Source organism: Engystomops pustulosus, chromosome 5, assembly GCF_040894005.1.
Source record: "Engystomops pustulosus chromosome 5, aEngPut4.maternal, whole genome shotgun sequence".
Taxonomy (NCBI): Eukaryota; Metazoa; Chordata; class Amphibia; order Anura; family Leptodactylidae; genus Engystomops; species Engystomops pustulosus.
Window position 1 is genome coordinate 109327416 of NC_092415.1, and position 12972 is coordinate 109340387.

The 12972-nt window shown below is 36.5% G+C and overlaps 1 protein-coding gene across 1 annotated transcript in view; it reads left to right on the forward strand.

The window, feature by feature from the left end:
* The first annotated feature begins 755 nt into the window (after positions 1-755).
* The window catches only part of AHRR (aryl hydrocarbon receptor repressor), a 317910-nt gene continuing 305693 nt past the window's right edge, over positions 756-12972 (forward strand). The window contains exons 1-2 of the mRNA XM_072152898.1: positions 756-983; positions 1843-1915. Coding sequence (XP_072008999.1) covers positions 1854-1915 — 62 coding nt within the window. The 5' untranslated portion in view covers positions 756-983; positions 1843-1853. The remainder of the gene's footprint in view (positions 984-1842; positions 1916-12972) is intronic.

Genomic DNA, 12972 nt, shown 5'->3' on the forward strand with positions numbered 1-12972 from the left:
TTCTAAATTTATAACTGCAAATAGTGACACAGAACAGATTTTAAAAATTGTGCTTGGTCCTGAAGCTATATAATGGCTTAGACGCGAAGGGGTTAAAAACATCTAAAATCAGCACACAAATATATTGTGCTGTCAGCAGTGCATGACAATAACATGCTTCGATCTCCCCCTTCTTTAGATCATGGTGGACCTATAATTGGCGTGTGTTCATATGCTAAGTAATGTAAACAATGACTGGCTGTGCATTTTAAACCTCAGTGGAAGAAGGTGCAATAAGTATCCTAAAATCAATACATGAATAATACCTATATACTAAAAATGCAGCAATATATGATATGAAAGGAATGATATCACCAAGTATTTAGGTGGAGGAGATGTAACGCCCCACGCGTTACGCCTCTGATGTGGCTTCCTCAGGGGTATATAAAATTGTTTCATCTGAATCCCTACCTCATGCAATCCCTTTCCTTCCTAGGTTGAACTCGATGGACATGTGTCTTTTTTCAACCGTATAAACATGTAACTCAGGATTATTAAATTACAGATTAGGGCAGAGGCAGGCAGGAAGAGTCTACCATCAGATCTACTTCCTCAGTAGTTTCCTCATGGTAGGTTTCCTGTAATGTGAGCAAAACTAATGACTGTCATATGTAAGAATAGCCACTAGATGGCTCCCACAACCCTGGAGGAGAGACAGTTGTACTCTCTGCATGTGGAGCCTGTTCTTGTCATTCACTTTCATGCTCGCAACCTGAATCATAAGGAAGTGAGAGAAAGTCGTAAGAACATAAGGAGACACCGTCAGCAGTCATTCTGCATCAAAGTGGCATTATATGTCAGTGACATAGCTTGTACCCAGGGTCACAGAGTGCCCAGAGGAGGTGACTGCAGACTTCAGTCCTGGACCTGGCATCACAGAAAATCAATCAGCCCTGGATGTATCTCCTTATTTCATAGGATTGGGACAAGTGTTACTAGTTGGGGTGAGTGTTGTGCCTTTTACACGTGCAGTTAATAGTATTTTCATGAAGTTGTCTAAGATGCTCCGTGCAGATCTGATGGGTGTTATTAGTTATTTCTATGATTATTATGGTATTTCCCTATGATTAGGTTATTTTACCCTTTATATACTTTCCAAGACAGGGAATACATGGTGCTGCAGGTGGATCTTTCCATGAGCTCTATACATTTAGCACTTTACAGATAAATGTTATCCTTTCCTATTATTATTATTATTATTATTATTATTATTGTTATTATTGTTGTTGCTGTTATGTATTATGCTATTTTATGACTAAACGTTTAAAAAGTAGTTTTTGTTTACTTTTTAATACACCCCATAGATTTTCAGTTCTGGTAACTGTTGGTTCTGCAGTTTATATTTTTTTCCAAATTAAAATGGAGATAAATGATAAGTGAAAAGTTTGTTATACCGTTTATAGGTAATGTTATGCAATAAGCAATTACTGCTGCAATGTCCTTGAAGACAAAATGTGACAACAATATGACTATATATATATATGAATATATGCATATAGACATTTTTTTTCATATGTATTGTAATTTTCAAAAAAAATAATAGATACTGTAATAAGTGCATTTTAGTGTTGTCAAAACTTCACTTTGAAGAGTGTATTTTTGGGAGGTTCTTGAGGGATGCAGGGACAAAGTCCATGTCTTGTCAGGGAGCATCACTTTCTAATGGCTCACCCTGTGGCTATTTCGCTGCTGGGGCTTATATCTTAATCACAACACTACTCAGGGAGATATAGAGTTACACTCCCACTGCTTCAGTCTAGATGTGTCTTTATGCACCTGTTGATCTTTCTTATTTTGTTTCAGGTTAGACCACTATGATTCCGCCTGGAGAATGCATGTATGCAGGGAGGAAAAGAAGGAAACCCATCCAAAAACAGTTAAGCATTTACATTAGCATTCATGTTTGTATGAAGTATTAGACTTTGTTATTAAAAAACAAAACTTTTATATGTTTAGATATATTTTTGTATATGGAGCATTTTCATTTTGTATAGTCAATAACGAACATTAATATCAAATGCTTTCCTGAATAAGGTACAGCAATATAAAACTGAGCTTTCTGTCACATGTAAGCTAGTAATTGGAAACCATTATTTAAAAATTCCAATATTGTTCAAAGACATTGTTCACATTGGCTCTGCTTCTCTGATATTCGTGGTTTGGAATTCTGCAGTTTTTTCATTGGTTTTACAGTCCGTCATCTGTTGACACATAGTAATGTAAACATATAAAAATTATTTTGTCACCAGAAGAGATTTTGTCAATGCAGTTGGGAAATGTGTCTATATTGCATACCCTCAGACTATATAATCTTGATTTAGGCAGTATGAAATGCATTATTATTCCAGCACACCTGCAGTTAAGCTATAATTTAAGTGGTTTTATATAGAAAGTATATCTATGAATACGTCAAAATGTAACCTTTCAGATATGTACTGGGATCTGGTTATGAGTGAAGAAAAGCCTATATTAACACCTTAAATCTGTTTTATAGTTTCCATTAAGGTAAAGCTCAATAATAGATGTCATACAAGCATGTGACATTGTAGAAAGTACAAGTTGTTATCACCCAACTAAAAATGTGTTCCAGATGTTTTGATTTGTTGTTCGCTTGAATTCAGTGTTTTTACAACATTTTTAAATTTACTATTGTTGAATGTTGCTGAATTTTTAACATGGTTTATTTTTTGAAACATTAACATTTTTTGATTAGTTTAGAACTAACAATTGGCTTGAAAAATGCTATATTATCCCAAATAGAATTTATTGGGGAATTTATTGTTACCCTGTGGAAAATAATAATAGAATCACATACTGAGGAGCCTTTTTTTTGGAATTTCAGTATTCAATTTTATACTGTACTTCATAGTTTTCTTGCAGGCTCAACAAAATAAGTGTATGTTGTATAACATGTTATGCTGCCTTTTTAACATTATTTTCAATTAATCTACATAGCAAATATCCAATAATGTTGTTATTGTATGGTCATCATCCAAGATTGAGCTTGTAATGTAAATGTCAACTATATCTACTAGGGAAAATTCCATGGCCTAAAAGTATACCTCTGGAAATATCCTTGTTAACTTCAGACTGCAATGTAAAATGTATATTTTATTTTTCATAAGGTAAACTGACCAAAATCCAGCAACAGAGGTGAAACACAAATATTTTACTTATGCTTGTTTTAAACCATAACCATTATTTGATATTATTTTTATATTGTGTGTGGGAGGAGGGACATGGATGTGATTTTTCTGATATACTTTTTTAACAAATTCTGATTAGTTTAAAAAAAAAAACAAAAAAAAACAAGCAACTCCCTCCCATAGAGATGTGTATTCCAGCCTGTCCAGTGTGTCTATGGAGGTTGCATGAATTCACATCTAATATCCCTGTGTATGTTGAAACAAGTCTGGGAGTGAGAATCAACCCCTTCACTTTCTGCTTGATGTTTGAATATAGTGCTCATAGGCAGGGAAAGAGCAGGAAAAGTTAATACTCACAGCTGTGTAACAAACAGGAGACGAGATAGGAGACAGGAAACAGGAGATGAGAGAGAGAGAGAGACCTGTATTCAATCTTTAGCTTGTTTCTTTACCAATTAAGGAGAATTTCTTAATGAAGTAAATTTAAAAAACAACAATTTTCCCCACACAATATCAAAAATCATCTGAAATGACAGTTACTCTGTAAGTTACTTAACAACTGTAACACTAGGAAAAAATATACAGAACAAAACTTTTGTAGTTATTTGATGTTAATATTTTTGCCACTTAAAATACTGTAAAAAGACTGGGTTTGGAGATCCACAATTGTTTAGAATGGTTAAGATTGGGGGTAGGTGAAAAGAAGGTAATATCTAATATATAAAAGATTCCTGATAATAAAGGAATATAAAAATATAAAAAAGAGTGGGAAGGTGATCAGTGAATTCTAGATGAGGAATCGTGGAAGAGAATTTACAAAAATGGGAAAATAATTTCACTGAATGAGAATTCCTGGATGGTTCAGTTCAATATTTTGCACAGATTGCATTATAAACCAATAAAGTTGCACAAGTGGAAACATGGGGATAACATAGAATGTATAAAATTTTTAGGATTGACGCAGATTATTTACACATAACCTGGACACTGTCCAAAATTAAGTCAGTATTGGGGAAAGATTTTCTATTTTATTCAGGTTTTGGGGATCACTAAAGTTAACAAAAGGGGCATTATTAAAGGAAACCTACCACTGCTCGCATGATAAAATCATGCGAGCAGACCACCTGGTAGGCTATTTAATACTGATGCCGGCACATACTTTAGTTAGGCACGGCGATCGTTAGTTTAGATAAACAAATGTTTTACTTACATATGAAAATATTCCTCCGGTGCTACCCCTACGTCATCTTCGGAAGGGAGATGCCTTCCGATCTTTAATTATTCACGCCTCCTTCATTGTAGCCGTTTCCTTCGGGTGCCGAGAGCCGTGACGTCACCAAGCTCTCGGCACCTATTGCGCTTGCGCAGATACTAACTCTCACACAGCCGGACAGCGATAGGTGCCGAGAGCTTGGTGACGTCACGGCTCTCGGCACCCGAAGGAAACGGCTACAATGAAGGAGGCGTGAATAATTAAAGATCGGAAGGCATCTCCCTTCTGAAGATGACGTAGGGGTAGCACCGGAGGAATATTTTCATATGTAAAGTAAAACATTTTTTTATCTAAACTAACGATCGTCGTGCCTAACTAAAGTATGTGCCGGCATCAGTATTAAATAGCCTACCAGGTGGTCTGCTCGCATGATTTTATCATGCGAGCAGTGGTAGGTTTCCTTTAAGGATGGTGGATTTCAGGAAATTCTTTTGGGAGAAAAGGGTCCTAATTAATAGATCACTATTTTTAGGACGATTAAAGATATTAAGGAAAGTAATTAAGGTACTGCAGACCCTCCATCTTTTAAGAATTGATTAGAACTGGTTAATAGAGTAAAGTGTTATGAAAGGCACCACTTCCTAAGATATAGGCAAGGGGGATTTCTGGGTAAAAATATGAATTAGAATAGTCTAGAGCAGTGGTAGCGAACCTGTGGCACTCAAAGCCATTTCTGTGGGCACTCACCAGACAGAAACAAATCCACCAAATCGTCCTGCAGTCCCAGGCAACTTAAGAGATGCTGCTCTCAGCGCTATTTTAAAGCGACACTTTATTGGCTGTTTGGAACTGTGGGAAAAGTGAGAAGGTGTGGACAGGGCTGCAATATCTTTGAAGCGCATCCTGCTGGACCCTTCATTCTTCCTCTACAGAGAGACCCTGGAGAGAAGCTACAATGAGAGTCTGAATTTGCCCTCCTTCTTTTAACTGTATTTGTGGCCTCCGGTGCTGATTGAAAGATGTGGAAGAACAGGTAGCAATAAGTTACTGCATAAAAACAATTGTTGTTGCGGTGCACAATTCGCCCCTACGGAGCTACTCACGGAACAAGACCGGTCCACAAAGTCTCAATGATAAAGCAGTTTTTTGAGAGAAAATAATCAATTTTCCTTCTAGCCGGAGCTCCAGAGTTCCTCTAATCCTTCTCCTATAGTGTTATATATCCATTCAATGAAATCCAGCATTAGCAATGACAGATCCTTCTGACGAAACTATGACTCAGTTCAGACCAGCATCACCGCGTTTGTTCCACTTTCGTCTCTTAATTGATTCTTGCCAGACGATATTGCTGCGAGGAACATACAGGCAGATGGTGTAGTGTGTTTCAACAGGTTAAGAATTTATTAAAAAACATACTCGCAAACATAAGTAAAATTGTGCATCAAAATTAATAGCGGGACGCTAGCTCAACCAAGCTGCCCGACCCAGGGTTTCGCCTCCAGGGCTTCTTCCGGGGCGTTTGCTAGCATCCAAACATTCGTCCCTTCTTTTATACACATGTTTAATCAATTTAACATAATAGCTTTAATACAATAAAATTCATGTTAAAAAACAACACTATGTTGCACGAAATTTTCCCTATTCCCCCAATACCATCTAGATTTAAGAAATATTAGTTTGACTCTCTTTATTTATTTTACATTTTGTTCTCCATTTCACATATTTTCTTTTTCTTACTTGTACCCTGAATGGTTAAAGCGGCATCCCTTATGCATTACCATCTCAATAATCCATCCATAGTATACTTTAAAAATGAATGTGCTCTTTATCATACTCCTCCGACATCCGACATCTACAGCTTATTTCTAATTTAAACTCTGTCCCATTTTGTCTTGGGATAATCCATAGAGGAAGGTGTTGGTTCATTTCAATTGTCCATTGACTAAAACATCTAGCATTTTTACTATCCAACTAGTGGTCACTCGAGGAACAGCATGACTCTGATCCATTGTTTATAAGTAAATAAGTGGATTTTGGTTGTAGTTTGGGCACTCAGTCTCTATAAGGTTCACCATCACTGGTCTAGAAGAATGGAAATAGTGGTTCTTCTTAGGGGGGAGAGGTTGGATTATATAATATGGATTTTTTTTATACTGATGTATTTTTTGCATATCTTTACAACATTGTAGAACATTTGGTGTTTAAAAAGAAATACTGTTAAAAAATGGTAGTCACCTTTAATTCTCTATTCATCACATGAAGTTATCTACTTCTAATACTATCAAACTTCACCATCAAACTCAAGCATGAAAAACCAGGGAGAATCTTCTTATAATTTTCATCCAAGGCCTCCTTCCTTCTAAAACAAACTTTCATAATTATGGTAATGGGGCAGAAGAGGTGTGTTACCAGAGCCCCTCAGTGTTGTAGCTTCACAGACTGTTACACTGTGCAAAAGCACTTTCCACTGTGTGAGATTACAGCAGGCAGAAAGAGGGAGAAGGTGCTGTAGAAGCAGACTGGGGAGGGGTAGACTATGTAACAGCCTGTGAAGCTAAAGCACGGAGGGACCCTGGTAATACCCCCAAAGCAAGTCTTACTCATGATTAGAAAAGTTGATTTTTAAAGGAAGGAGACTGTAGAAAACAAATATGAAAAGATTACCACATTCACTGTGCCTGGAGTAAGTGCTCCTGGTTTATCATGATGGATTTTAATGTTAGCTTTCTTTTAAATAGAATTTATGGACATCATATTCAGAAGATTGTTGACGTGTTCAATACTTATTTTACTCATGATCAAAGTAAGTGTCCCTGCCCATACCCCTTTTTACAATGTTCACTTACAGTCTTTACACCAACACGTGTATGTTTTGCAGCTTCAGCATATGTCTCCCGTAATAGAAGAATGGAACGCTAAGCTCTTTACTTAAAGAGGGGCATTTGATACTACCAACAATGGATCCATGGATCTGGAGGGAGTAGGCTCTCAACACCGAGGCATCAACACCCCAACAAATATAATAACAGGGTGCAGATGTCATTACTCGTATGCCTCTAGAACAGCGTTATAGATTGCCTGTCAAAATGTTTTATGAAAAATAAAAATATAGAAGCACCCATATTAGGTAGCTATAAATGAAAATTTTAAAAAAGTGCCATAAATATTTGTTGGGTATTGTCTGCAACATGAGTTAAATCTACAATCAAAATCAAGCATGATAAACCAGGGGCACTTACTCATAGGCCAGGCACTATGACTGTGATTATATTCTTATATTTAATATCCAGAGGAGAGGAGGGACTGGGAGTATTTCTTTTAGTCTCGTATCTTTATGCAGAATCAGTTGGAGTTAATATGGCAATAGGCAATATGATTTAGGATTTCTAGGTGTGGGTTGTATGTGACTACTAGGGGTTACTTACAGCCCACAATTGTAGATCCTATGTCAGTGGTGGCGAACCTATGGCATGGATGCCAGAGGTGGCACTCAGAGCCCTTTCTGTGGGCACCCAGGCTATAACCACAGAGGACTCCATTTATCTTCCTGCAGTCCCAGACAGCCCAGGACTTGCTGAGCACAGAGCTATTTTAAAGTGACAGTGCTATCTGGGACTACTGGAGGGATGGGAAGGGGCAGACAGATCTTGATTATCATTGTAGCTCCTGCCCTGACAATTCTTCCTGTTTATAGGACCCTGGAGGGAAGCTACAATGATCATCCGAATTTCTTCTATTTTCTGCTTTATTGGTGTCCTCAGGGTGCTGATATGAATGAAACCTGTGACCGAGCAGGGAGTTTAAATCACAAATTCAATTTCTGTGTTGGCACTTTGCAATAAATAAGTGGGTCATGGTTGTAGTTTGGGCACCTGGTCACTAAAAGGTTCGCCATCACTGTCCTATGTCATATTGCCAAGGAACTCCAACAGATTCTGCATAAAGACACAAGACTAAAACAAATATTCCCTGTCCCTCCTGGCCTTTCCTTCCAAAAACCACCAAACCTGAACAACTGGTTGTCTGGAGTGCCCTGAGACCCCTATCAGAAAATGGTACCTCACCCTGCCTGCAAAACGGGTGCAAAATGTGTTGGCACATTCACATGGCTGAACATGTACCTGTACATGGCTGTACATGTACCTGCTGTGAGCGGCGGGCCCCCGCCCCCACAACCATCAATTGGTACTGCAATGGCATATTAATGACAGGGGGCCCAGGCAGCCAATTGGCCCATGATCGTTACGCCCCTGTACAAGGGCTCACTGACCTGTCCTGTGTTTTCTGTCCTCCCTCAATCCAACCTCCCCCTTACTAAATAGACTTGATTGTTATGTAAATATTCCTTTTAAACTATACCTGGGATCCCTTTTAGGTTTTATGCTTTTTTACTTTTTTCTCTGTTCAGTTAAAATAATGAGTTGTGGAAAATAATGTGAAACTCATTTGTCATTTTCATAATAAAGCTTCTACATTTACGTCCATATCAGTGTTGCAAGATCATTAAGATCATCAGGTTTGCAGGAAACCCAAACCACAAAATCAAAATCATGAGCGTGATAACAATTTTTTTCTCTCATAAATGTTTGATATTCAGATTTTACTCATTTTGTGGTTACTATATAAAAAGTTTTCTGAAAAATTAGATTTGCATACCAAGGCTAAGTCAACAGATTAAGTCAAAGAATACCCAAAGTTAAAAAAAAGATTTGCCACCAGGTAAAAAAACATTAAGATCTGTAGTTCGTCACACAAAAAGAATAAAATCTTAGTAATTTTTCGATTACAAATGATAAGCGCTAGGAGTAGCATAATGTATTATGAGGTTACCTAAAGCTGTATTCACACTCTTAGTTTAAGACAATCTGTACTTTAAAGAAATCTTCCATAAAAATCAACTTTTAAAATTATGATAATGATCCAAAAGAGTTCTGGGGGCCTTACCAATCACCTCCATGCTGCAACTTCACAGGCTATTACACTTTTCAAGAGCATGTCCCCCACCCCCTCTGCTCTGTCGGCACTTCCCCCTCCCTTTGCCTCCTGTAATCTCACACAGTGTTAAGTGGGAAGTGCTCCTGCACAGGTAGCACCCTATGAAGCTGCAGCATGAAGGGGTTCTGGTACTTGGTACATTTAAAACTTGATGTTAGAAGGAGGAGGCCATGGATAACAAATATAAGAAGATTACCACAATCACAGTACCTGGATCTATGAGTAAGTGTCCTTGGTTTATCATGATGGATTTTATGCTAAATTTAATTTAAAGCCTATCTAAGTAGCTGTTTTTTGTTAGAACAGAAGTGTACAGTGCATGTGATAAAAGTAAATAATGCAATATTCTTTGTTAAGCCAAAAACATCTCCATCCCATTTTTCATTCCTTCTTTAAATATTAAATAACATGACACTTGACAATTCAACTCTATAAGGAGATAATATATAATATATGCTATTGTTCCCTGGGGTGAACAACCTGTGATAATGATATCATCAAATGTCATGCCAGAAAATTGCACACAGGCTCATTGCATTTTTCCTTTGAATTGGGCTTGAAGTTTGGAGTACGTGTCTAGATCTTTACCCATCACATTGCCTGACTGTAACAGTATTTTTTTTTAATAATAAACGTTTTGGCAATGTGACAAATTACAATGATAAGAGTATCTGCAGTTATATTTTTGATTTTATGTTTGATATAATTTCTTAGGAATCTGGGATAACCTACTATCCTAGCCATGAAAGCTATGCATGTACAGATTTCTGTGTAACAGTCTTCCTATGTTTTGTCTTTAGTTGCCTGGATTTCGGTCACTTCAGAAATATTAAAACATATAGCTATGCAGTTGTTGGTAACCCCAACAACTATTTGGGGTTAATTATTTGGGGTTGATGAAAAGATTTGTGAGCCAACTGACCCTGTAGTCCAGCAAAGTAGACATTTATTAGTGAAGGTTTTTTCTCCTTGGCTGTTTTGGGTAACGCTAAGAACAGGTGCACGATGAATTGAACGTGGGCGGCAGTTTAAAGTGCTCTCTTTACTGCTGCTGTAGTTACACTGCTGTAGAAAATAATACCATAGTAAAAGCTTCTTACATTTTACAAACATGTTTATTTAACTTTCTTTAAATGATCACAGAAACCTAAATGTACTAAGACAGCATTGCATATAAGCGTAAATCCCTTGACATCTGAGATCTTGCCCATAAATAATAGATAATTATACACATACACCAGACTACCATAGAGACCCAAAAAATTGTAACTGTTATACCAGAAAAAAAAAACAGGTTATTTATCAGGGATTCTACGCCAGAAGACTGGCACAGGTCACAAGTGCTAGCGGATCACATTATACAGCTTGATGTACAATACATGAACGTATAATGGGGCCATGCCCTAGCCACATTTTTTGCGGGCTAATTCACAGCTTCATACTTTCATTTGGCTCCATCACAATGCAGTGCATCCACCATGCGTTGGTCGAGCTGACTGTCTGAATTGCAAATGCTAGAGCAGTTTCATTCCTGCCATCCTTGTAATACATGATAATATTGTCAGCTACTGTATTTTTAGCATAGTGGTTATAAAAGAACCCTATAGGTTATAGATTAAGACATCAAAAACCACATTTAACATTATTATTTTATTTTTAAGAGGAGTCCAAATGCAGTTAGATTTTGTGGCATGGAGGTGCTAAACTTGGCATTTTCCTCATTTAGAGAAGGTTTAGCTACTTTAGTGGTATGGGGAACCTTTTTAAGTTATGCTAAGGATCCCAGACTATACTAGTTACATTCCTGACAAATATCACAGGTTCCTTGAAAAACAATTCAAGAGCTGTTTTGATTATTCAATGTAATCTTTGAATCCAAAAATTACCTTTGTTTTATCATAAGACCTAACGTTTCCTCACTGGGTTAAACAAGGCAATACCGTAAAACACAGAAAATGAAAATAGACAGAATGAAAATACAGAAAATGAAAATAGACTTAATATAAAATTAATTTATTTGTGCAAATTTTTCATGAAAATGATTTTCAAACTGAAATGGGCTCACTAATACTCACTAAAATCGTTTTGATGCATTCGTCCAACTATCTTTTTGTGGTCAGAAATTTTTTTTTCTACAACCTCTTTAAACGCAATCAACCCTTCTTTTTGAGGATCCATCATGTTATTGACAAACTCTTCATCAGCCATAAGCCTTTTAATGCATCATGCGGCAAACACACCTTCCTTTAATTTTGGCTCCGAGAGGCTTGGAAACATGGCACTCTCCAACTCCATGAAGTGATTTAGCAAATGACTTCATCAATTCCAATTTTATGTGGAAAAGTGATAGAGGAAATTTCTTATAGGTTTCCTTCAAGTATACAGAATGACCTACCAGAATGGAAGTGTAAAAACCGGCGCTGTGGAGGAAATCTGCTTTGAGATTTCTTTTTAGAAGAATCATATTGGATTTTCGAATTAGCCCACCAAACCTTCGACATCAATGCAAATAAACTTGTCTTCCTGGGCAAAGTTAGGAACAAACTCTTTTTCACAACCTTTTTGAACCTTGATCCGAGTACCTCAGCGGCATCTTTGGAAAGATTCAAGTCTCTTACTAAATCATACATCTCCTCCTGGGAAAAAAACTTGGTATTGTACTTGATTCTCTTCTATAGTTGCAAAAGTTATGATACTGAAACTTTTCTTGTCATTAAATAAACCTTCATATTTACACTTATGTATATTATTTAGCTTCTTAGCTACACACACTCCACTTGCCTGGTTGAGTGTGTCTAAGCTATGTTATCCATGTAAAAGCTATGGTCTTATTGGCCATCAGCACATGCTCCCTCCATCTCATTGATTCTAGATTTTTGCAGAGCTGGAAAAAATTGGTTGCTATGGGCCATAAAAGAGGATAGAGAATGAGAGGAGAAATACTTTGAGGAATGATTCCCTGGGACCTGGAGCAGAAATAGGTTGTTTTATTTTTTTTCTCAGAATGATGATTATACTTTAAGTTTCTTGACAATATACTGATAGATTTATTAAGTTAATTTCCGTTGACAGGTTCCCTTTATGGCTTAAAATGTAGTGATAAAATTACAGTGGCATATTAGACAGTCATAGAAAATTAAATAAAAATTACTTTATTAAGTGTCACAAAACGTTTTTTAAATCATTACATGACTACACAGACATTTCTCTTGCCTGTTTTTATCATTATATTTTGGTACAAGCTATTTTTTTCATAAAAAAAGTTTTTTTTAATAAAAACAGCTGAAAATAACACAAACTCCATATCGTTTTGCAGTTTCTTAAAAAAAAACATGCCATTCAAAAAAAAAAAACAAAAAAAAACCAATAGCAGTAAAGAAAATGCTCAATAAAACAGTTTATAGTGCATTTCAGAATTATCTTATGACTAACATCTGGTGTTTTTTGAAAAAAATAAAAAGCAGAAATGCTATGTTTTTTCAAATTTATTTATTAATCAATATAGTAAAATTACCCTTAGTTAAGGTCAGCTATACCTTCATGTAACTAATAGGTGTTTCAAGTGAGATCTATGAAAAT